The sequence below is a fragment of the Lampetra fluviatilis genome, chromosome 32 (genome assembly GCF_964198595.1).
Source record: "Lampetra fluviatilis chromosome 32, kcLamFluv1.1, whole genome shotgun sequence".
Lineage (NCBI taxonomy): Eukaryota > Metazoa > Chordata > Hyperoartia > Petromyzontiformes > Petromyzontidae > Lampetra > Lampetra fluviatilis.
Window position 1 is genome coordinate 4,248,874 of NC_136306.1, and position 26,365 is coordinate 4,275,238.

General features: G+C 49.9%; 1 protein-coding gene across 6 annotated transcripts; it reads right to left on the reverse strand.

Annotated features, from left to right (window-relative positions):
- Positions 1-554: 554 nt before the first annotated feature.
- LOC144943648 (nuclear receptor subfamily 2 group C member 2-like) lies at positions 555-19,095 on the reverse strand. Of its 6 annotated transcripts, none has more exons than XM_078871320.1 (15): positions 18,743-19,095; positions 15,422-15,527; positions 14,415-14,540; positions 13,713-14,012; positions 12,702-12,840; positions 11,947-12,126; positions 11,240-11,387; positions 10,116-10,191; positions 9,258-9,487; positions 8,306-8,495; positions 7,158-7,280; positions 6,349-6,496; positions 5,453-5,590; positions 4,553-4,658; positions 555-3,246 (listed from the first exon to the last, which is right to left on the reverse strand). In XM_078871320.1, the coding sequence occupies exons 1-15, from the start codon at positions 18,865-18,867 to the stop codon at positions 3,072-3,074; spliced, it is 2,310 nt and encodes a 769-aa protein (XP_078727446.1). In that variant the 5' UTR covers positions 18,868-19,095; the 3' UTR covers positions 555-3,071. The 6 variants fall into 6 exon arrangements, with proteins under 6 accessions (XP_078727446.1, XP_078727445.1, XP_078727451.1 ...); XM_078871319.1 differs by having other exon boundaries at positions 9,252-9,487; XM_078871325.1 differs by having other exon boundaries at positions 13,713-13,967; positions 18,743-19,094.
- Between the last annotated feature and the right edge of the window lie 7,270 nt (positions 19,096-26,365).

Sequence of the window (26,365 nt, forward strand, 5' to 3'; positions counted from 1 at the left end):
GTTCACTCGGACACCCCTAATGTCCCCAAATGTCTCCGTGGTCTCTTGCTTGGTTATAGAGACGTTTCTTTGTTCGTCCAGGAAATGTTCTCGGACTTTGAACACTCGGAAGGATCCTGCTCAGGATGTTTGTCCCAAAACATACTGGGTGCGATGCCCGTGTGGGAGGAATGAAACCGCCACATTTGAGATGCAATCTCAAGGTAGACCTGCTGTACTGCCTGCCACAAGAACCACCTCGTGGTCCTGCCCATTATCCGAGGCCACAAGCTTATAAATGTCATGGTGACAAGACCAAAGGTGGGTTACATTATTTTATATCAGCATCTCGGTAAATTGCATCTCCAGACACCACACCTCTGGAAATTGAGAGTCAGGAAATCGGGAACCCAAGACTCTATAGACTCGGAAAATTTAGACTCGGGGATGAGACTCTGATACCAGATTCTCCGGATCTCATTGATATATACGATACTAGAATCTGAGACTTGGAATTTTGGAACCAGAGACTTGAATGTAGAATTTAAGACTCGAGACTCGAGGACTGAGTTCGCAGGGGGTGTTTTTTTATTCCATGGTAGGGCCTGAGCTCCGAGTCTCGGTCGGAGGCTGTGACAACAGAAGAGACGAGAGAGAGGTACAAAACGGCGACTTTAAAGCAGCTACACGCGGAGCAATAGCACACAGCCAGCGCCTCGTGTTGCTCCAGCGCAAACCTAAATATTCCAAGTATCCAGTCAATTAAAAACGCTTCCAACTCTCGTATTATAATATAACGATCATGAAGATGTACACATACACGACACGCTAAAGAGTGTGACGAATGGCAGACGTAATAGCCTCCAGCCTAGACCAATCGCAGCCTGCTGATGCCAGCCAAGAGGAAGAACGCGGGGCTGACATGTAAAATATGATCTCAAACAGGGATAACATTCCGAGTATATTTCCGGTCGCTTGTAGATTGGAGTAGGTGGCGCGTGACCAGTAGCTGTCACAACCATAGCTGTGGCTGTTATTGGATGCGAGCTGCTAGAGGTTCATGTTTAGGTTTCCGACACAGACCTCGGCTGAAATTAACCTCTGGTCTCACCCCAGGTGGAACACAGACCTGTGAAACTGAGTGACACATGGCTTAGATAGGGGACTCCTTGGGTGCAAATGCTGGTTTAGGTCAAACCTGGTGTCAATTACAATGGTACGCCTAATCGTTTGCGTGGGTGATCCTACTGCAATATGCACGCTTTGATAAAGAGTTGTCACCACCTACTAAAAGAGGCAATTAGTGTTGGCAGCTCTTAATGGCTCCAGATTCAATCGGTAACGAATGTTGGGGCACCCCCCCTGACTGCTCTGGGCCGTGCCCTTGGCACCAGCCAGGACGCCTACACCAGCTTCCGCTGGGAGTGCCGCCGCCTGGTTTGTGGGAGTGCTGGACTCTGGCGCAGCCCCAAAACACTCCTCTCCGCTGGCGTCTCCAGTGCTACAAAAACTACCACGATCGTTCCAGCAGTAAGTAGCAGGGTTTTTTTTTATATGTAAAAACAAATTATACAGATCATAAAAAGAAAAACATTTTTGTACAGCACGACTCCAGCTAAAACAAGCACGTGGTGGTGGCGGTGGGGAGTACAGCTCATGGTCTGCCTGCCATGTTACGGTGAAGTGCAAGGATTCGGGTTCGATCCGGGACCGCTGGGCAGTCGACTTTAACGTGGACGCCTCCAGGGAGAAACCGGCGGCCACGTGGCAATTTGTGGTGGTGTTGGTAGCTCCTGTCCCAGTAGACTGGCTAGTCGCCAACACAGCGGTGCCCAGTCCGAGCACCAACTTTTGTGGCATCTCCACAGTCTCACTTAGCAGCGGAGAACGTGGCCCCGCGGACGCGTGTCGCTTACAGGAGAGGCCAAGCCGGCGGTCGTTTAAACTGAGCTGATGTTGGACGGCACACATACGCAATTAAAATGGATGAGGCTGACCAACAACCAGGGGGGCAGGGGGCAGTTCCGGTGGAACATATTTGTCGACTCAGATGCCTAAAAAAATCTCAAATAAACAAAATGAGGGCAATACGCTGAGTGAACCAAGTAGCAGAGTGAATGTACAAAATGCGCTGCTCGTCCAGGGCGCTTGCTGTTGATTCAAAAGCCAGAATCGTATCGGCGCGTTAGTCGCTCTATAAAATAAAAAATACTGAGCAATTTTTAAATAAATCTACACCATGCTGTAATGGAGGAAACGTACACGACAGATTAGGAAAACTCCATGATTGTCCTGACAAAGTTGAGTAAAATACACGGGAGCAAAGCACACACTCCCACTGTGGTTGTGCGAGCCGGGGGTTGTGGCAGGAAACACTCCCGTGATGACCTGGGCAAGGTGAAACGCTCCGCAACGGACAACACCCCGAGGGAGAAACCAAACTCTGTAGCCTTCGAACCTCAGGCCTGGGGACGGGGGTATTTCCCTTCACCTCCCCTCTGAACCCCTCTACAGTGTCACAGCAATGTTCGCAGCTTGGCAAGCCTGGCCCGTCCGCACCACATTTCATTTGTAACACTGTGCGGCGTGTGCGAGTGTGTGCAGCTTGGTCTTTGCGCACGCTGCACACAAGACGCCTCCTGTTTCGTGCTCAAGGGTTCTTCCAAGCTCTTACGTCGACAAAGTTCCACCTGGCCACATGGCGGTGGCGACGCCAGCACCATGACCGCGGTAAATGGCAGCAGTGGCGGTGGTCGTGCCAGCCACGCAAGTCCGAACGAGTCCACGCTCAAGCCAGAGTTGAAAAGTCAACACGGCACATGGAAGCCCCGCCCCCACCATAAACCGGGGCCACCGGTGGGGCCACCGGTGCGGCCACGCAGTCTGGTAGTGGTGGCGGCAACGGTGGCCCAAGGAAGACGTCGGTCAGCCGTACAGTGGCGCGACCCACGTCGCGGCGAAGGTGCGGTTACGACGAGGACACGGTCCTGGAAACGGATTCGTGCAGCCACATTGCTGGACTTCTCCAGCGACCGCAGGCATCCACCGGGAGAGTCGGTCCAAGCCGGTACACCGGCGACGAGCACGTGCGTTCAGGCACTGGTGCCCGTGATCTGGCTGTTGTACTCGGCCGTCTCCATGCGCAGAATGTAGGGGATGATGCTGTCGATCTGCACGTTGCCGATAAGCCCCGCGAAGAACAGCTCCTCCGTGATGTTAGAGCTCATGAGACGCAGCGCCGGCAGCCGCAGGAGTAGCCGCGCTAGCCTACATTCCCCACACACAGAGACAAAGATCCCCGTATAGCCTTAACACAGACTGTTGTTGTTAGCGAGCACCTATGAAGGTCGGCACGGCACACGAGGGGGTGGGTTGTCAGCAACATGCCCAACCGCCTTCGTCTCCTAAGTGGCGATGTTTACACAGCGCACTAGGTACTCATTTGAGGCTGAGTAGACCTAAAGGAGGCCCAGGACAGGTTCAGATAATTGTCACCAGTGTTGACTGAGCGGGAATCGAACCCGCGTCGCCGGGTTCGTAGCGCAACACACTAATAATTGCACAACAACAACCGCCATTAAGTGGCGGTGACGTCACCACGACGCTTGTGCCAGGCCATGTGCACCTTGAGGCCACGTGAAGTGTCGAAACGCCCGCTGGCAGGAGGTCACGGGGCAGACCCAGGTGCCACGGGTCGACTGACCGAGATGACCCTACTGTGCCAACTTGCTGTGCTTTAGCACTACCACTCCCCCACATGCGTACACACGCGTCAGTCACGTGCATTCGCCAGTGTTTTCTCTAAATGGGAAAGTGACGAGGAGGTTGCTGAGAACAGGTCCAAAAGCCCAAAGTGTCAAGTTCCCAGCAACAAACAGCACTGTTAAAGTTGTAACAGATAAGGTTTGAGCACGGTCATGGGGGAACTTGGGGTGATATTTCCAGTGCGAGGGAAGAAGTAGAATGGGAAGTGTTGTGATGCAGTGTGGAGCTGGTGGTTGACCACAGTGTGGATGAGACGATACATTCATTCTGGTCGAGAGTCCTCAACAAGGGTGGAGGAATCAATGAGTGACATTCACGGGAACAACAACGATGCTCGTCGTGCGGAGAGAGAAATTAAGCCCCGATTGTATGGCATCGTTTTGTAATTTCACCGATTCGTACAAATAATTTGGCAACGCGGATGTGAATGTGTCCTTTGCAATAAACAAACGACACATTCGTCAATAACACTGCGGCAACGGCCCTTCTTCATAGCACACAGACAATTTGAACACGATCACGTCCAAGGTGTCTGTCAGTCTCCTTTATTTAACCGTAAGATGAAATAAATCCATTAAGATGCACTATACAGCCTCTTTGCAAAGGCAACTTTTCTTACATTGAGATGTACTGGGCATCTATGAAAAATAACTTTATAGCTCATCGTACTCTGATGTTTTAAATCGCACCGAATATCTTAAAACATTTTGGTCCAGCTGGCCGTGCTTTTACCACACCGCGAGCGATCCACCGAACGACGACGCGTCGTTGGTTGGTTCCGCCCCGTGCGGGCGACCACGGCGCTAACCTGTGGGGGTCGTCGGGGTAACTCTTGCTCATGTACTCGTGCAGCTCCACGTGCGCCTTCTCCTGGAAGCGGTCGATCTGCGCCGTGTTGACGAGCCCCGGGTGGTCTACGGAAGAACGGCGGAGAGGGCGCAGTGGGGGGGGGGGGGGGTGTGACGAGGGGTGTTCGCTCAAGACGGCGAGCTCAGATCGCTGCCGGCCGGGGTGATCAAAGGTCAATCAGTTTTTCATCGAATAAATCCCTGATAGTAACATGACATTCTACTACAGGTTTTTTTTAACTGTATCGTTTACAAGGGAGTTACCATGCCTCCCTCCACCACACCCCCGTTACAGACACATGGATGCATGTATGTTGAACTTCTTTCGCACCGTGCGTAGCCAACTGTGCTAATCAGAGGTGCAGATGGACAGAGCTCACGCATTAACACTTTCAACCTTAGTCAGAAAGCGTTCAAACGAAAACTTTAAGAAGCACCACCGTAAAATGGTCCCGTAACATCACTGGTACTACTGGAGCATACACTGCCTTACAACACGAGTCGCATCACTAGAGGGTGCTATGTAGCGCTCATAAAGTCAAAAGTATGTTATTTATTCTCGTGAACGAACCCTCAAAACAAAAAATGCAAAACGCATTCCCACCCTGCCTCACTGCATTATTACAGTGCAGCTGTTGCCATCTGGGCTACAGCCGCACACCCGCGGCGTACCTGATGGTCGGACAGCACTGGGGATCGTCAAGGGGGGGGGCGGTGCAGATCAACTTCCCCTCGCCGGCGCATATGTGAGAGCGGGAGATTGAGAGGGGGCTCTTGATGCAGTGAGAGCTGTGGACGGGGAGGAAGTTGGGGCAGTGGGGTGCTGGGGGGGGTGGTGATGACAGGACCCGTTCACACACCGGGGCTGAAGAGGATGATGGCCTTGAGGTAGGCGTACTCGTAAGGGTCCACGTTGAGCTTGCTCATGCTGTTGCAGAACTCCTGTAGCTTCCAGATGTGCTCCATCACCACCTTGACCCGCTCTGTCGTCAGCTTGTCTGCAGAGCAGATGCAACCGGGAGTTGAATGTGATGCAGAGGGGCCACCTGCCCATCTCGGGGAGCATCAAAGCCCTCGGTACGCGATGACAAACTCGCCAGATAGCTAAGTGCGTGCAGGCTGCCCACAAATAACTTTTAACTTTACTACCTTAACCACGCGTGAACTCGGCATGTAACGAGTCAAGATTTGGATTAAGAGTTTGGGGCAATGACCGTGAAGAAGAATCTTGCTCCTTCTGTTTGCCTACAGCAGTGGTGGCCCCAATACGTGGACCGCAAAAAAAAATTGTGCGAGTAATTTTAGTCTGGTATATTTCAGGGTTGAATCAATTCAAGAATTATTGGTCATAACTTTCTGGTGGATTGCGGAGCCCATTGAGATCCACCAGAATGGATCATCACCATTGCTTGGAGCATTGGCCACCATATTTTTAGCATATGATGTAAATATAGTTCTCATTATTCACGGAGCACCGAGTGTCTCACACGCACAACTTGATGCAGCTACCTTGACCGTGACAATCGATTTTAATCCATCGATCGTCACACATGGAACAATGACGTCACGTCTCGCTAAGACCGTCATCTTCGAGCTGCCCCAAAGCCTCTCATGGCCCAATGAACCCTCAATTTTACACGTCCACTCCACCCCCAACCCACCACCACTGCTCTCCCTTCGTATCCCTGCTCCCCTACACTCCCATGCTGCCCCTATGACCCTGTACGACCGTGACATCCCCCAAGCCCCCCCACACCTTGCTGCAGGCTGGCTTGGAGGTGGTTGACGATGGCGGTGAGGATGGTGGAAAGGTTCATAACCTGGGCGCACTGCGCCAGGCCCAGCGTGAAGAGCTCGTTCCAGCAGGCCCGCACCAGCCCCGTGTTGCCCTCCTGGCTGCACAGCATGTTGGGGGAAATAAAGAGGTCTCACCCATCCTCGGGCACCGCAGACGGAGCGAGAGATTGATGGCTCGGGCGCTCCGGGTTTTCACGTGACACCGTGCCAAGTGTGACGAGTGTGTGCGGGCGTAAACCACGCCTTGTCCTCTCTTTGAATACGACACACAGTGCCGGGCATTAGAAATGAAGAAATTAAGAAATTAAGAAAAAGGCAAGAGCGGGTCCCCCCCCCCCTCTGCGTAGGGCTGAAGGAAAGTCCAATGGAAGGAGCACCCAGGGTGGAGAGCGAAAGGCAGGCTTAGAAAAGAGGTGTTCCAAGTGGTGAACGAGGATGCGAAGGACTGTGGGGTGGACGTGGAGATGAAGGCAAAGGCTAGGATTTAGTGGAGAAGAGCAGTAAGCCAGATCCCAAATGTATGCCAGGTGAGTGTGTTTGTGCAGGGTGTGTGTGCAGGGTGTGTGTGCAGGGTATGTATTTGTGCAGGGTGTGTGTGCAGGGTGTGTGTGCAGGGTATGTGTTTGTGCAGGGTGTGTGTGCAGGGTATGTGCAGAGTATGTGCTTGTGCAGGGTGTGTGTGCAGGGTATGTGTTTGTGCAAGGTGTGTACAGTGTGTGTGTGTGTGTACAAGGTGTGTGCAGGGCGTTTGTCGGATGTGTCAAGGTACCCCAGGGCCTGGAACGCGGGGATGGAGCGTGCCCAGTGCATGGAGAGGAAGAGGAGGCGCGACGCCGACTCGCAGATGTAGTGAACGTTCAGGTACTCGGGCATGGGCGACGGCATCGTCAGCTGCTCGCACAGGCAGACACACACACACGGGGACGCACACGTACACAGACATGTAAAAAATACGTACACGCATTTGAACACACGTGCGCACACATACATATACACGCATGTACACACACACACAACACATGCACCAGAGCAGACAAGCACATACATATGGCCACGTACGGATGGTTATGCATGAGCACACCCGGCACACATTTACTCAGAGCGAGCGCAACCAAACCTCACTGCCACCCACAGGAGCCCCCCACTGTTGCTGGTCTCAACAGCTGAGGTTAGCCGTCTCCAACTGCTCAGTCTTTTTGTTTGGTTCTCTCTCCAAACAGCCGCCCTTCAGAACTGCCCCACATTTACTATCCCCAACATCTACAACAGCTCATAAAAACAACAGGTTTCTTATGGCCATCTTCTATGGCCACCTCCAACGTATCTGCACCAAAAATCCACCAGCAACAGCTGCACTTTGCAAAACCATCTCGCCTGCGTCATCCTCGGCTAGATTCCCTCACCTCCCTCCACCATCGCCAGCAGGGTCGGCAACATGGATCGCCTGCTGCCCCTATCACCCACCGCCCCTCTACTCTCGGTCGTCTCCCTTCGCTGCAGTCTCCCTGCACTACAGCTCACGGTAGAACTCTCCTCCACAGCAGCGCCACTCACAATCTCCTCCTCTCTACACCAAGGACCCGGACCATGGCCACTGCCGGGCATCGTTTCTCTGTGGCAGCCCTGGCCATCTGGAGCACGACCATCATCCCCGCTGCACATTCACAACAGCAGCATCGACCTTTTAAGAAACGCATGAAGCCTCAACTCTGTCGCCTGGCTTTCGAGCGACACTGAGCTTGGTTCCTTTGAGGCCACCCACCATCAGCTGCCCTGTGTAACTGATTCAAAACAGCTGAATTTCAAAGCCATTTCTACAAGCCGCCACCATCACCCCTGACGGTCGAAGGCCAGAGCAGACAAAAGGCCAGAGCAGGGTGAAGGCCGTAGCAGGGTAAAGGCCGAGCGGCGGGCACCTTGAAGGAGACGTGCGTGTCGGTGAGGAGCGGGCCGTCGATCTCGATCACCGGGAGGTTCTGGTCGTTGGCGCCCATGAGCTGCAGGCTCGTGGAGTTAGTACCGGTCATGGAGGCCGCACCATCGGGCCCTTCCCCGCCACCGCCGCCCTCGCTCGCATTGAGGGCCTTGGCCAGAGTGTCGAATGCCCTGTGGGGGGGCGGTAGGGGAAGGGGTGGGAGGCACCGTCACTCTCTTTGACCGCCAACATCACTATTGTAAAAAAAAATGTTTATATATTTAGGTTTCACATCCAAAAGTCACTCTATGCACCTCTAGTGTGGATGAAAAGACCTCCTGAAGCGACCTCAGGATTAGTTCTGTAAACTAATTTCTGGGGCTGTTCTCACAAAGTTTGTTCGCTGCCCGCTGTAAGAGTTCCGAATGGAGTTGTCTCCACCGAATAATAACACCTATGGGTTTAAACTGCAGGGAAAGAGGGATTCAACTAAAAAAATCCCTCCGCCCAACGGTGTGCGGTGCATGATCATGTCACCATCACACGACACGGTTCACTTTTACTCAGTCCTCTGCATGCAGAGCATCCCAGGGCACTCCACAATAGAATACAATGTTCAAGTACAAAAACGACAATGACACCTGATGTAAATGGGCGACATGTGCGATGTGCTCGTGCATGCTAGCGTGCATGATTTGTGTGCGTGTGACTTGTGAGCGTGTGCATGATCAGCGGGTGCGTGTGATCTGCGTGTGTGCATGTGCGTGCAAGGGGCTTCGAGCGTGCATATCTGCATGATCAGGGTGCGCGTGACTTGCGTGCATGATCTGTGTGTGTGCGTGCATGCACGATCAGCGTGTGGGATCCGCGTGCATGATCTGCGTGTGTGGATGTGCGTGATCTGCACGTGATCTTCATGCGTGCGCGTGAGATCTGCTCGCACGCACGCTGACCGCGTGATCTCGCTGGCCGACTGGTTGTCGGGGGCGATCTCTGTCAGCGAGGTTTCCCCGTTGCTCAGCGTGTCCAGGCCGGGCAGCTCCCCAGAGGAGCTGGCAGAACTGGCGCTGGTGTTGGCGGCGGTCGTGTTGGCTCCCGGCGAGTCCTCCTTGCCCTTGCCGAAGTTGGCGAGTGATGTCACGACATTGGCCAGGGTGCTCAGGTCTCCCTGGCTCGTCTCCATCTGTGGGGCAATGCACGCATCGACGTAGCTGAACCGGCGGCTAGAGCTCGATGATGTAATCATCGCTGACCCCAGTAGTGAATGTGAACCAACTACCACACTACCCTAACCACTACAGCCTTAACTAGAAATGTACAATCATACTGCAGTAAACACCACCCACTAACACTACAGCCTCAACCATGAACGTAGAATTGTCATTATTATCATCAGGCACGGTCGGTCTATGTACTTCCGGATGGAAGTTTTCACGCTTCATCGCCATCCATCATGGTCCTGCAATGCCACGATTAATCTCACTTCTACACATGGGCTGATCTCATTACTCTCTGTATGTGGCCGTCCTTACTACCACAATAACCAGCCCTCGACAACTACAGCCTTAACTATGAACCATAAAACCACACCCCCTCAGCTGTGATCGTGGTAAAACCGCACCACTACCAAAGGCATGCATTTACCACCCCAGAACTCTACAGTGACCATCCAACTGAAGCTGAACGTTTCAGAGTCAAACCCTGAACTCAATAACGATGGAAAGCACTCAACCCCCTTGTTTCGATTTTGTGTTCTAGAGGCCGGGGGCATGTGAAAGTGGGTGCGGGAACCCCCCCCCCCCAATGCTTACCAGCAGAGCGCTCTCATTCTTTAAGAGCGGCTGCTGAACACTCACCAGTATCCCCGAGTCAAAGAGCCCAGCCGTCCTGCGGAACACCGCGCACCAGCATTACACCCCGCACGGCAATACACGCTGGCAAATATCCACCTTGCGCTATTGGCGCGTTACAACTGTGCTCCCAGATTTACACTGGTGAACCGTATCCCGCCTTTGTGAATTTAAAGTTTTACATTTTTTTACCAGGTGAGAGCACAAAAAACCACGATGAGTCTCCCTTGCACAGGGGGGGGGGGGGGCAATGATGGTTGCAGTTTATAATCCCAATTCAGTAATTTGCGGTGTCATTTTCAAAGTTTTGCCAATTTGAACCCTGATGCTGGCACACAACGGGCAATTCTTGCAAACGACGTCATATGATCTTTAACAAGCACTGCTAAGCATACGACGTGTAATATTATTTTGGCTAATACACACCACAATAAGAACCAGTTTGGCCGCTGGATTCAAAACACGAACCTCTAACAAACGACGAACGCACTACTGGGCAATATCACTGTCCCTTTTAGGGCTATCACAGTAGGTATTTTCTGGTTATCACATTCAAGTTCTACGCAACAAGGTACTGTGGTATATGTCTAGGCTGTTACAACCGTAAGACCATGCGCGCACTCGTAGGTGCTCTGAGATGCAATGACGTGAAAAGTGTTAAAAATACCACACGACGGTTTAAATCGATTATCGAGTTCAAGAAACGTGGACTGAGAATCATGCACGTAGGTATTACTCGCAAAGTACGGGAATTACACGCTCACGTTTCATATCAGATAACAGAACAAACATAATTTGAGAAAAACAATGAAAAGGAGGGCGTAAATAACAAATGGCAAAAAAAGGATTGATCCTAAAACTTTCATCGTGACCCCCCCCACCCCGCGACTATTCATCGTGTTTGTGGTATGCAGGGAGATTCCATTCTCAACTACGTGAACACACACGCAGGGACCGCGTCAAAAACGGCCCGTTCAGAAACGGTGTCAAACACCATACAGTGCGCACAGGCAGCCACCACAAGGCCTCGACGACTGGCACGGTGGGGGGGGGGGGGGGACGCGGCGCACCCTCGCGCCGCTTACCGTGACGTGTCCTTGTCCGTGACGAAGGTGGGCGTGGCGGCCATGGGGCTGCGCAGGTCCTTGCGGATGTAGATCTTGTCGGACGACACGGCGCAGTTGGCCGGCTTCTCGCGCATCGTCTCGATCGGCTTGCGCTCGCACTGCACGGCTGACGCACGCAGTCGCACCGTCAACACGGCTGCCCCCAATGCCAACGCCGCCCACCCCGCACCCATCCAACAACCCACCCCCCACAGTTCTAACCCTCTTTTTTTTTTTTTTTAAATATGATCACAAATCTGAAAATATTTTTCACCGCCAAATTGTTAAAGGCTGCTGCGGCGTTACGTTGTTGGCAGAAATAAATGCGGCAATATCATTTGTTGTGCTATTTTTCTATGTTCCCACAACTATGCTTCTTGTTTTCACCAACCAGGAATGACAAATGTCAGTGCCACTAGCCGCACGGCGTGCGGAGGTTCTCATCCAACGGTGGATTGAGAATGGCTGCAATTCATTTATTTACTCGAATAAACACCACATGCAGAAGATGAACCCAAGAACCTGAGTTCAATTCCCGGCAACGGCTAAGGTTTCGTGGCAAGTGACAACCGAAGCGGTCGTGGGCGGCCGTCGCACCACCAACCCCCCTCATCTCCCCCCCACCCGCAACCAAAGCCGCACTGGCGAGCTTGGTGAAGCCCAGTCAAACGACGACCGTGACTCACACTCAGTCTTCATGCCCACGTTGAAGCACTTCTGCAGGCGGCAGTACTGGCAGCGGTTGCGGTGGTGCTTGTTGATCACGCAGTCCTGGCTGCCACGGCACGTGTATTTAAGGTTCTTGCGCACGCTGCGCTTGAAGAATCCTTTGCAGCCCTCGCAGCTCACGGCGCCGTAGTGCCGCCCTGTACCGCCAACGCCGACGCACAGCCACACAACCGCCGGGTGAACAGGGCAACTGGTTCTCACCCTTACTCCAGGACCAGCACAGATTGCGCCAGCTCAGAAATTAATTAGCGTCGCGTAAATTTTAGTAAAGTCGCCCACAAATGATAACACTGGCATTGAATACGCCCGATCTTGCCAAATCTCAGAAGCTAAGTAGAGCATTGAGTCTGGATAGCGAGTGGATGGGCGGTCACAATGTGTATAACAGGAGTTGTAGATGAAAGGTTTATGGCTTGTGCTGCTTAGCCACAATTCCCAACACCATCTCACACAGAGTGATCCCAACCACAGCCTACCAACTACACAGCCTCCACTATCACCACCAACAACAACATCACCAACATCATCCACACAACAGCCACCATTACCTTCGCCACCACCACCATCGCCAATCCCACTACCACCACCGCGAGTACCTCTGCCGCAGGCTCAGAGAGAGAGGCTCACATGAAAACACCATCGTCATTCTGAGGGATGTTAAAGGTCAGGGCCAGGGGTTGAGGGTCGAGATCCAATCAGGGTCAAGGCTCACCTGAGGCGCGGTCGCCGCACACGACGCAAAACTCGACGGGCAGCTTGAGGAGGCCACTCGCAGGGTCCACCACCCTCTGCTGCCCGTCGTCCTTGCGCAGCACGGCCATGTGCTCTCCGGACGCCTGCTCCGTGATGATCTGCATCACAGCGAGGGTGAGGTCATCATCATCATCATAAGCCCATGATCAATCCACTGCTGGATGAGATGAAGGGCTCCTTCGCGAAGCTGTTGCATCCCAAACAACGGGACTCCGATGCAATAATCCTGCTGGCGCCTACATTTGAATTGCCCCGTCTCGGGCGATTTCCCTCCTTTAACTGCCACTCCGTCAGGAGTCTCAACAACCTAAAAAATTTACTATTTTTAAACTAAAAACTAAACTGGTTTTATTTGACCAGGTAAGCCCCACTGAGCTAAATAGCTATTTTTCAGAAGCGACTGGCCACAAATGATAACTCAATGAAGTGGCTTATCATGTGGAAATGTATAACGGCCAAATACTCTAAACGCATATTTCTAAATGTGGAGGGGAGAATTTGCAAACTCCAAATATACAGCAGGCGTCAGGGTCAGGATCAAACCCACGACATCCTGTATACCAGACGAGGTAATATCTTGCCACCGCAGCGCCACAACCAATCATCCCCTCCATGCAAGGGTCCTGCACCAAAGCCAAATAATTTTTGTTATCAAAAGGTACGTCCGTAACCGGTGAACATTCTCCAATCCGAGTGTTCACCTTTTTGTCTCAGGGTAATCTCAAGCATGCGTCGTCTCTCCCACGCCTCTTTGCACGCACTTTGGATTTCTTGTTCCATTTTCTTTATAACTTTCCCACATTTCTTATCGAACCAGCATGATAGGGAGGGAGAGCGTGCGGACAAGCGCTGACAACACTACGTGTCACAATGACCACGCCTGTCAGTGGCCATACTCCCCCACGGTGCTACAAAAGTTCTAGCTCGCCGGCACGAAGCTCCGCCGCACTAGACAAGATGTCATCGGCACCTGCAGACGCTGCGGCGTGCCGCCGCTGCCATCGTGGGTGGTAAGGATGAGCTGGCGGCTTCCGAGGCCGTCGGGCGTGGCGAGGATGATCTTGCCGCCCTGGGCGCCATGCTCGGGCGTGCCCGCCAGGATTAACTTGCCCCCGCCGTGCCCGTCGTCCGCCGTGGCCCACACAAACTGTTTGGGTGGCGTGCCGCCGGTCTCCATCGCCGTTACAATCTGGATCTTTTGGCCCGTCTGCTGGTCCGTCACGATCTGCCAGGCCGCACCACCGCACGTTGATCCTCTGACTGGCGCGACCTACCCTCAATGCCAACCACCCGACCCCATCCCGCCGCACGCCAAAAATCCAGAATTGTTTACTCGCCAAGCAATTCCACACGAGAAATTATGCGTCAAAAAACGGTACGGTAACGAATTGACGAGGTTATTTTCACACTTACGCATAAATCACTGGGTACCGCGGAGTAGGTGTGCTGGCTAATCACGCGCCAGCAAGGGCGACAACATGGTTCCCCTTTTTGGACTCAAAGATTGTTCTGACTAACCCACAACAGAATACAACGTCACATCCTATTGGCTTGGGCAGCTCGTGAGAGAGGAAACAAGCTCGCAAGCGATTGGTTGCCCACGCACTGTTCCCCCCGCAGGAACCCAATGACTTAAACTCCCACGAAGAACGGACCGCGGTAACGCCGGCACCTGGATGCGGTGAGGATTGCCGAGTGAGGGGTCGGTGGAGACGATCTGGATTTTCTGCGGCGGGCTGTTGAACAGAGGGCTTCCCACGAGTGTGGTCTGCGCCCCCATCAGCGTCATCTGGGATGCCTGAACCATTTCGCAGACCGCCAGTTATGAGACGAGCATGCCACAGAGACCGTGTCATAAACCCACGCGACACGGCGCAGCCAAACCGCTACACACTGGCACGGCGTTTAACCGTCAAATAATAATGTTGTCAATTACAATTAATTATTATAATTATACGTGCAAAAATCAACGAATGCATGTGTTTATGCGACTAGATGTCGCAGATTCACGCTACTACAGATTCACATCACGGTAGATTCTATAGAAAGATAGATAGTTCAGTTTATTCTGATTAATCAGGTAAGAACTCAATTCGCAAGCGTGACCTGGGATTACTGTAAATTCTACAGATTAACACCAACAGTATATTTCACAGATTCACATCACTGTTCAATCTACAGATTCATAAATCACTATAGAATCGACATGTATCACAAGAACAATACAGAACTGATTCTTAAATGAAACTGTTACCCCCTGAATTAGAGCGACCTGAGAATTGACCATGTGGACTGCAAGCAGGAAAAACCCGATACTTAGCTGAAGCAAACAGCATGTCTGGCTTATGGTTTAACAAGATGTGGTGTCTATTTTAGGAAAGTGTTGGGTTTAGAATATGGGAGAATGTAAGTCTGGTTTAATGAGGGGTTTTAGTAGAGTGTTATGCGAGTTTCGCGAGTGGTTTATGCGAGTTTGGGGTCTGGTTCAGTGGAGTCGTTTAGTAGTGTGATTTCATTGAATGTAAAACGTAGGGTCTGGTTGAATGGAATGTTGTCATAGACTGGTTTTTGTAGGTGTGTGGTCTGGTTTACTGCAGTGGTTTATTGGAGTGCTTCACTGGAATGATTCAGTGGAGTGGTTGAGTAGCGCGTGTGCGATGCGCCCGGCGCCAGAGCCACCTCGGCGACGTGCTGCTCCACAATCTGGTGGGCGAGGTCCTCCATGGTACCGGCAGCCGAGCCGGGACTGGTGAGGCCTCTGCTTGGCACAGCAGGGCCGGCAAGCCTGGCGAAAGCACACATACACACGAGACACAAGCATACGATAAGCATACATGATGCACACACGACACGCAAGCGACAAACATACAAAACAAAGAACCTCCTTATAGCCTATAAAATATTGTCGGGGCAAGTACTGTTAGCGAGCGCCTATGAAGGCCAGCACAGTGCACGAGGCTGTGGGTGGCCCAGAGAGTGTTTACACACCGCACCAGGTATTAAACGATACAGCAGCAGAAATCACTGTGTGGTACATTTTCTTCCAATTCATCGTTAAAAATAAACAAATGTTATGTTTATTTATAGACATTTTCTATGTACAGCAAAGTAACTGGTCGTTTTCATGCCACTATTGGTAATGCAAAAAAAATAATTTAATATGATATGATATAGACGTACATAACACTTGATATACATATGCACAAGATACACTTACAAACATATACACGTGGTATACACAATAAACACGCACACTTGATACTCATACATACCATAAACACACATAATATACAAATAATGGGTCCCAGAGGGCTGGCGCAGTTGTTCCCGCACTGCGCTATGAACCCACCAACCTGAGTTTAATTCCCGGCCGTGGCTAACATGAATGGCAAATGATCTCAACTTGGCCTGGTACCCCCTCTTCACTGAACTGGCACCGGATTGACCAAAAAACCCCATAATCGTTAACGTATGGGCAGTCCCTCGCCCAGCAGTGGATTGTTCTTGTATACCAAAAGCACGTGCATGCAAAGCCCCTAAACATAAACAGTCAAATAATGTGTGCCCTTCGATAAGAGTCTGTTGTGATTCAACATGTCGTAAACACGTGCGTGTTGTCCTCGTTAAAATCTATGGGGAGAAAAACATTCGGACTCAATGCTAAGGGCTGGGTTTCCCCAACTCCCTCTGGCAACATCTGTACTTTGTACGTGTGGAACTGGTATACTTGCCATAAGTTGACAGTTTCGGCTGTTGTCTGGCACAATAATGAAATTACTGACATTGCAGTCCAGCTGTTAATGGAGCTGTGGTTGGGGTTAAGCTGTAGCTGACGTCCACATGCACTGCCGCAGGACGGGAGTCTCGCCACAATCACCACCAAGGCGGTCGACTTCTGCCCCGAACCTCTACTGCGAGTAACATGTGCACACTCTGGGGGTTCGAGTTGTCAGCGTTCCAATTGGAGCCCAATTAACGCCGTGTGCATGGCACAAAGCGTGGACACAAAAGACGAGAAAAGGACAATGAGAGCGGCAAACAGTGTTACGGTGGAGCGCACTCGCCAAGAAAACGCTAGCGTTAACCAACTATCCAACCAGCTCCTAGTACTCGCCAGCCTTTCCAAATAGCCAGCCTGCCCTGAGTGCTATCCCTAACCAACTATTCCACCAGCCACTTGTACCAGCCTTTCCACCGATACGAACCGTATCCCAGTTGCTACCTCTGGCGCTTCGCTAGAACCATGTTTTGGTGTTGATGATCAGAACCGGCATCGAGTACCCCACGTCCGCATGCAATAATCGTGACAGCGCAATACATTTTCCCGCATCATCATCACACGCGCGCGTTCGCACTGCGGTTGAGAACGCGATCATGCATGGCAGCGCCTGCAAATCTCCTTCTACAAGAGCCAGGGGGCATTTCGCTGGGACCTGCTATCATTAAAAATAATTAAGTTAATTAGGTATGAAATAGAAGCGGTCAACCAATTTGTTTTAAAACAATCACGGCTTAAAACAAACAATAAACACGTGGGCCGTGAAATCCCATTTTATTGCAAAACACTAACGTTACCACACACTTGAAGCTACGTACAATTCGGATTTAAACAGCCTCTAAATAGAACTCCATCTCAAGAATACAACATGGAATTTAACAAAAACCCAACGAGCTTGCAGCACCTATATATTTTTTATATTTACGTAGCACTTATAACAAGTATTCTATCACTAAACACTACGCAATCATTTAACCATGTAATCATAATTTACATCCTTTTATTTTATTAAAAAACCCACTTCACCACGCAGAATCGTTTCAGACACCACTCGCCACTGACGTTAGCCGTGCCCGGAAGTCAAACTCAGGGCGCTGGGTTCATATCGCAGTGCGCTAATTAACCGAGCCATCGCTCTGCACTCTGATACACATGCATGTAAAACACAGACACGGTTTCGCACACATTACACGACTGTAACGGGCCGTGTACGAATAAACCCCGCACAGTTGGGTGCTTGGGTCGGCCAGGTCCGTGCACGGAGTCCAGGGGCTGCGGGGACCGCGCGGAGCCTGGGGTCGGGTCGCGCCGAGCCGAGCACGGGACCCCGAATTGACGCCTTCATCGTCCGCAGAGCCAAAGGAGCGATGACCACAGCGCCTCGAGCTCTCTTACTCCTCCTCCGAACCAAACACGCTACCGCACGTTCCCCGCTTGTGAGTGGCGGGCGGAGAATCGGTCACCGCTCTACTCTAAGGACGGCGCCGTGGCGGAGGAGACGGGGTCTGGGTGCCAGGCCGCGCCGACCCGGGGCGAGGGGCGGGTCAGCACAAACCATCGCCCACAGCGCAACGAGTCTCCCTCACTTCCTAATCTCCCTGATCATAACCCCGCCCTGTTCGGATGCCTCCTGAGCTGCGAGAGCTATCGCTTAACCCAATCCGCTTTTCTTTTTATGAATGCATCCATTCAAGAGCATATACAACATGCGCAGCGAGCGAACGAGAGCGGACAGGCGCGATGAGGGGGGGAGGGCGGGCGGGCGACGTCAGGCGCGATGCACGGCGCGGGGTGATGATGGCGATGGCAAAGGTAAAAGGGTCGAGTTGAAACCACGCCGGGGTCGCGCGGCCCTCGCCCAGCGCCCCGCCCACGCCTCGTTCTGCGCTGCGGGGAGGAAGCCCCATTCGAAGCAACCGGAGGCGGTCAGGGAGAACGAAGTGGAACGCATGGGTGAAGAGAATAGCCAAGACCCCAGCTCGGGAGGACCCCTATCCTCCTCCCCCTCCTCCCATCTCGATCGCGGCCACTCTGCCTAGGCGAGAGGGCAGGGTCCGCGGCCCGTACTAGGCCTCGCCCAGGCGGCAGCGCCATTTCCCGCACGCCCCGCCCGCGGTGGGGCCCAGAGAGACGCGAGGCGCTCCCTGCTGCCCGCGCGATCCTCGGGCCCCGGTGGAGCCCCTCGCGGACCCCGCGGACCCCTCCCCGAGGGCCACCGGTACCTGCAGCGCACGGGGTCCTGGACCGAGCGGGAGCCTTGAGTCAGAGGTCGGAGGTCGCGACCCGTTGCGCGCGACGACCCCGGGTTTGGAATTCGCAGCGCGGATGGGCGGGGCTCGCGGATCATGTGCGCAGGATCGGCCAATAGCGCGTCGCTGTGGTCGAAAGGGCGGGAACCGACGAGGGCGCAGCTTTTCGGCACTGGGAAATGTGAAGAGCCGCTGATTGGCTGGTTGGGTCCGCGGCGGCAGTAACGTGGCTTGTGATTGGTTCCCACGAGGCCCGCGCGATTCTTAGGGGTCACGGGAAATGGCGGCAACGAGAGCCGGCGGGCTGGGCTAACGATTCGCCCTCGATCCGATTCCCCTAAGCGATTTAAATTAACGAATCGATTCCGTATTCGATTATTGTTTTATTCTCTTGATGCACGGTTTGAATATGTTGAGTGCGTAGTTGGTGTTTAATACAACATTTAATTTACCAACTCTCTGAATTGAAAATGCTAAATATGTTCACGATTATCGTTTTAACCGCGAGATAAGTATTGGATGTGGCCGTGAATGGATGAATCGCTCTTTGCTGTGGACTTCACAAAATACATTAAAATATTTCCCGTCACTAAATAAACTTTGTTTTTTTACTTTATTGCCCAATTCTCTTGTTTTAAGAGGCACCACCCCCTAAGCACGTGCCCGTGCTAAGGGGCCGTCCATAAATGACGTCACGCACCTGGGGGGGGGGTGAGAAATGTGACGTCACATCCAAATGCGCAACTTTAAATAAATATAGACAACACGTTCTACTTAATTAAATATACGTTTTAATAAATGTTGTCTCCTACAACATCAGATTGCAGCGCCACATTAAATACGCACTACAATAACAATAGTTTGAAGCATTTTTTATTGGGGGGGGGGGGCAGAGTTTTGTGACGTCATATTTGAGGGGGGGGGGTGTTACTTTTTGTGACGCCGTGTGACGAAGGGGGGGGGGTCAAAAATCGTCCAAAATCGCGTGACGTCATTTATGGACGGCCCCTAATACAATGTTTTTCCTTTCATATCTGGTCTCGTACTGGATTATAAGACGCACCTGTTGCTTTCAATAGCAGAGGGGGATTTGCAATTCTTACAATCCGGGGACTTGCATGCAAACAATTGCCCGTCAACCCCTTATAATTATCAGTGTCTACCTTATTACAGATCAATTCCGATCGTATTGGTAACCCTGTGTCCTTATACAGCTCGATGTTCATCCTACAAAGTCACATCACAAGGGAGAAACGCAATCAAATAGACAATCACCACTACTACACTCACCACTACATACCTGTCAACCCATTATCAGTGCCTCTACCTTATTAGAGACCAAATAAGACCTTATTGGTCACCCCATGCCAGTGGCGGCTCCTGCAAAATCTCTCAGGGGGGGCAAATGTCTGGATGATTGATAAGGATAAGGTCCACCCATGCAATGGATAAATTAACAGCTTAAGCATTGTAAAGGCAACTTCACTTCTTTAATATTAATGAAAAATAAAGTGACTCTTACAATACATCTTGTTTGTTTCTATACTCACTATTAAAACAAACCACTCAAGTTTATTTTATTAAAGATTCCACTAGGTGGCGACAAATTATATTGTTGGATGAAACGTGCTTACGTATGATGACGTAAGCACGTATGATGACGTAAGCACGTTAGGGCGAGCCCTCCCGGAAGCCATAGAGAATGCATTGCAGCGCCCCCGTTCGAAAAAAAACATCTTTGAATGTAAGTCTATGGGGCCACTCGGGGCGATTCTCAGCTGGAGGGAAATCGCCCAAAAAGAGGCGGTACTCCACAGAACGTAGCATGACGCTGATTGGACTATATCCAGAGGCACAGTGACGGCTAGCGTGACTCTGTGGTTGAATGACATTGGTGGTGCGTCGCCCAATCGCCCTAATGAAGAAACCGCCCCTGCCCCATGCCCTTATACATCTCAACGTTCATCCTACAAAGTCACATCACAAGGGAGAAACGTAAACAGACAAACCAAAATTGAAACGGCTGTGCGTCGTATGGACCTGAAACACTAAAATTCCCTGTACAATAATACGGGGTAAACTGTATGGTTTGACAGGCATTCAAACAAGTCGTGTGTTGTTAATTGCATAATCCAAGAGAGAAAACACAAATTAAAAATGCACAAGATAACACATGTTTACATCCGAAGAGTCTATGGAAAAAATGAGGTTTTACCCTTTCTGGAACTAAACCAGGAGTTGCGTTTAAGATGTTCAAACACCAAATAGAAACATTTTACAAAGAATCAAGTGCTGCATTGGCCACATACAGTGAACATGCAAACAAACATGCTCTGATATAATACATTCAGTTTGAGTTTTTCAGTTTTATGTATTAGGTATAGCCCTGTGAGCCATTCGGCTCTTGAATCGGGTGCAATCGCAACAAAAAAATATGAAACATCTTAAAGTGACTATGTAACTATGTGCCAACAGAAAATCCAGGAAAAGACAGCAAAATATTCCAGAAAAAGCGCCGTACACCAACGCTGTGTTCAAAAATCCCAGTGGGATGCAAGTCAAACAACAACAACAACCACAAGACGACTTAGATTAAGGCCATCAGTCTAACTCCGTACTCCAACAAACAAACATGGCCAAACCAAAAAATGTGGCATTGTTTTTGAAACTGATTGGCCTACACCAGAGACAGCCTTATTTAGTCTTATGAATTGACGGTACAACCACTCCCTCGGGTGGATCGTGATGGCCTCATCTTCGTCAGAGTTTCAAAAACCAAGCAGGTCCGAGCCTGGACACAACTTTGGGATGAGTGACACCCCCCCCCCACATGAAAACCGTGGAGATAAATAGCTGCTTCTATCGGTTACGTGGTAATTCGCTTGTGGGCAGCAGCGGGCAGTGGAGATTAATCCATTGTAACTACTTTTTGTAGATGGGTCCCCGCCGTCAACAACGATGCAGTGACGAGTAAGGTGAAATGTGGTAAACTAACTCACATACATGACCGCTAATGGATGCTGTAAGACCGTCATCCAGAAGTGGATTGGCAGTCCCAATTATGCGATCGTAGCAATGGTGGTGATTGGTGACGATGATGGAGAAGGTGGTGGTTATTCCTGTCAATAACAGGTCCCTGCGGGGTGGGCTGGTAGGAACGAACATATGAATGGCTATAATAAAATGAAATGGCGAGGGTACGATACGAAGGGAGAGTTTGAGGCCTAGTTATAGGCTTTAGGCCTAGCTTTAGGCCGCTGTGAGTTAATTTTTTATTTAAATGTTTTAATTAATAATTAAAAACTATCTCAGGGAATTATAAGGGAATGTTAAACTTGTTTAGCCAGGAAAGCCTCACTGAGTCTAAAGGTGTTTGTAGGGTCCTGCCAAGTGTTTGCAGTAGGGGGCGATGTTGCTACACCTAATCGGACATCGGACGGACGGACGATATAATCTATTGTAGGCTGGTTCACTTCGTTCCTACCAGTATAATTGTTATGTACCCAGGAAAGGCACACTGAGTCCAAGGACTATTTTTCAAGAGAGACCTGTGTGTATGTTGAACTTCCTTCACACCGTACGTATTCAACCGCGCTAATCGGATGTGCGGAGGAAAGACAACAAACTAAACAGAAAAAAATGTTCTAAAGAAATTAGGTTTCGATCTGGATGATTTTAAAGTGCATCGCTCCTGTTGCTTCCTAATATCGAAAGGAAGAGCATTGCAGACGGCCGCAGAAGCGCATCTCAAAGTGCCAACGTTGCCCCAACGTTCCATGTTTAACGTTCCATGGGGTACATGTTCGAACAAAGGCTCTACAATATATTGGAAGCCAACAGTATTGGTAACCCAATGCTGCGGTTCACAAAGTGTCAGCGTTGGTGCGGTTTTTGCTCTCCAGATGGTCGAGAGGCATTTAGCATCGGCGATTATTGTTCAGATGCTGCGTGGACCTTTGGCGGGACGAGGCAATTGCCCCCGTGGCGACCACACAAAGACGCGTAGTACCTATTTTATCGACCCCCTTATTGGGTGTAGGGGGATTTTTACATTTGAAATCATCGCCCCTGGGATTGAAGGTTATGCACAGTTCTAGGAGCTACCACAAGGTGGCGGAATAACACTCCCTCACTGCGAAACCTCTGCAAACACCACTTGAAAGCCAATTCAGAATTAAGTAACATTTGTTTCCATAGGTAACTCTCTAGCTGCACTTGAGTCAACCGGATTCCTCACAGACGCAATGAGCACCCCCGTCTCGCACGCACGCGCTGGGGAAATGGCTCGCCGTGATACTGGGCGAGAGACATTGGCATTATTATTGCTCTTTGGTTCTTTCGGTAAAGTCACGTATAAAGATAAAATAATAAATTAAATACCGGTATTTAATTTGAAAAAATACCAGTATTTAATTTATTATTAAAGTCGCGTATAAAGATAAAATAATAAATTAAAGACCAGTATTTAATTTATAAAAAATACCATTATTTAATTTATTATTAAAGTCACGTATAAAGATAAAATAATAAATAAAATACCAGTATTTCATGAAAAAAATACCAGTATTTAATTTATTATTAAAGTCACGTATAAAGATAAAATAATAAATTAAATACCAGTATTTAATTTAGAAAAAATACCATTATTTAATTTATTATTAAAGTCACGTATAAAGATAAAATAATAAATTAAATACCAGTATTTCATGAAAAAAATACCAGTATTTAATTTATTATTAAAGTCACGTATAAAGATAAAATAATAAATTAAATACTGGTATTTTATTTATTACTTTATCTTTATACGTGACTTTACCGAAAGAACCAAAGAGTAATTCCTGCAGTCACGAAAGCTCCAAATGAAATTATTATTACTCTATGGTCATTATTACGACTCAAATATTGCTACTGCCATGGTTACTTTTGAGGACTCGGTATAACATACTGACTGTTTCGCAGAGGTGGGACAAAGTCATTGTTATGCAAGTCCAAGTCGAGTCGCAAGTCATCAAATTCATGACTCGAGTCTGACTCGAGTCCAAGTCACATGACTCGAGTCCACATCTCATAGGTGGGACAAAGTCATTGTTATGCAAGTCCAAGTCGAGTCGCAAGTCATCAAATTCATGACTCGAGTCTGACTCGAGTCCAAGTCACATGACTCGAGTCCACACCTCTGCTGTTTCGTCTAATCCACCACACGTTGTTCAACCACCACACTACAGGTCACAACATCATAATCAACCACTCAATCACTCTAACCCACTCAATCACACACACACTCAATTATTCACACACACACCCACCCATACTCTCTCTCTCTCTCTTAGCCACTCAATCACTCATCCATTCAATTACTCAGACACTCACCGACCCAACCACTCAACTACCACACTGCAGGTCAGAGCTATGCACTTTTACATATCTAAATTGAACACTCACATATTTTGAACTTCTTTTTGTCTTTAGTTTGTTGACCTTCCCCCACACCTGCGATGAGCACGGTTGGCTACGTACGGTGTGAAAGAAGTTCAACATACACACACTTCTCTTTCTGCTTTTTCGTTAGCACTGCTCCACGTTTGAATTCCTTCCCATCGTCTCTCCCTCCATCCACCCTCAAGCTCTTAATAATAATATTATCCTTGGTCATTCAAGAAACGTTATCAACTCTTATCTGTTACGAGAATAGGGTTTCCCCTTTTTTTCTGGCAACAAAACAGGTGTTAAGATGTTAAAACACCAAACTGAAACCTTTTACAAGGAATCATGTCTGCATTAACCACGATACTTGTGGTCAGAATGCAAACAAAAAAAGTACTCTTTGAAACGGATTGGTCCACACTAGAGACAGCTTTCTTTTGAGCCTAGTCTCACAACGGTGTTAGACCAGCGGACGCCAAAAGGCGTTGCACCTTCCAATTGTGCAGTTTGTTACCAGCTGTTTGGCAGTTTTTTTGTGGGGGGTATTTTTGGCCCTCAGTTCAGCAACTGTGAGAAAGAAAAAGCAACTCGAGTTGATTTCGTTTGTAAATATAAAAAGTGGAGTTTCCATGATATTTCCGAGTTACTCGACTTATCGTGTGAGCCCTGGCGGAACTTTCCCATACGTCTGCATTTTACTCTCGTCCATAATTCCAACGTTGATCATTCAAACCGGACTAAGATTGCACCGTGATACATACCTACGTGTGGGTGCCAGGTTCAAAACTACACAACCCAGGAGCGTGACCCAAATTTTTTTGTTAAAATGCCATTCCCATCAGACCCCGTGGTGTATAAAGTGCAGTGTCTAACTCTTATCCACTTTACCACCTTTTTGGGCTCTCTATTGATTTGTTATGAAGAAGGCCCATTGCCTGAAACGTCGCCTGTCTTCTTTCCTTTAAAGGCCACACGGTGTTATAGCTCCGAATGTGTTGATACAACAACATGGGAGGCACGACGCATTCAATGTTAAACAAACTCTGCCCAACCCCTTGACTTTACTATGATAAGTTAGAAGGGGGTGCTGAAATGTCACGGGGGGGGGAGGGGGCTCAACATCCTGACGCCCCCCGATGCTACGGTGCAGGAACAGCACCATACAGGTGTGAGGTATTTAGCAATACGGAAACACTCAGTAGCTTATTGCTAAGACCGAGGTTTCCTTATCTACGAGTGCCCTATAAACATGATCGTTTACATGAACGAATTATTCGGTGATGCTGCTGCTACGTTGGGAGCGGTGCAGATGCACAAATAATACTAATAAAAACCTCAACGCTTCGTCAGTAACACGGTGTGGCCTTGAAAGGAAAAGTATAAAATAGGCGACGTTTCGGGCAATGGCCCTTCTTCACAGCACTAGAGAGGCTCGACAAGAAGAGAGTACCGTAGTAAGCCTGGCCTGTGTCCGCTAGAGGACGGTACAGTCCAAGACGTTCACGTTCTGAAACGTTACCCATAGAATTATAGCGGGCATCATCCATTACTTTAACGCGTTAAATGATCCCTCCTTCACGAAGCTTGAGTCAGTCTAAGGATCTTCAGAATTGGTCGCAGTGGTTAGGCGCACTGCACCACCAACCCGGCGACCTGAGTTTGATTCCTCGGCAACGGGCCAACTGTTGTTGAGAGTGATCATCGGAACAGATAATTTTAATTATCCGACCTCACGCCAAAAGGAAGGGGTCAACTTCACACGAATTGTTCACAAAGTCTTCTCGCTAACCACACACACACACCAGCCCTGCCCTTCTCTAACCACACACACACCAGCCCTGCCCTTCTCTCTAACCACACACACAGCAGACCTGCCCTTCTCTCTAACCACACATACACACCAGACCTGCCCTTCTCTCTAACCACACACACACCAGACCTGTCCTTCTCTAACCACACACACAGCAGACCTGCCCTTCTCTCTAACCACACACACACACCAGCCCTGCCCTTCTCTAACCACACACACACCAGCCCTGCCCTTCTCTAACCACACACACACCAGACCTGCCCTTCTCTCTAACCACACACACACACCAGACCTGTCCTTCTCTAACCACACACACACCAGACCTGCCCTTCTCTAACCACACACACAGCAGACCTGCCCTT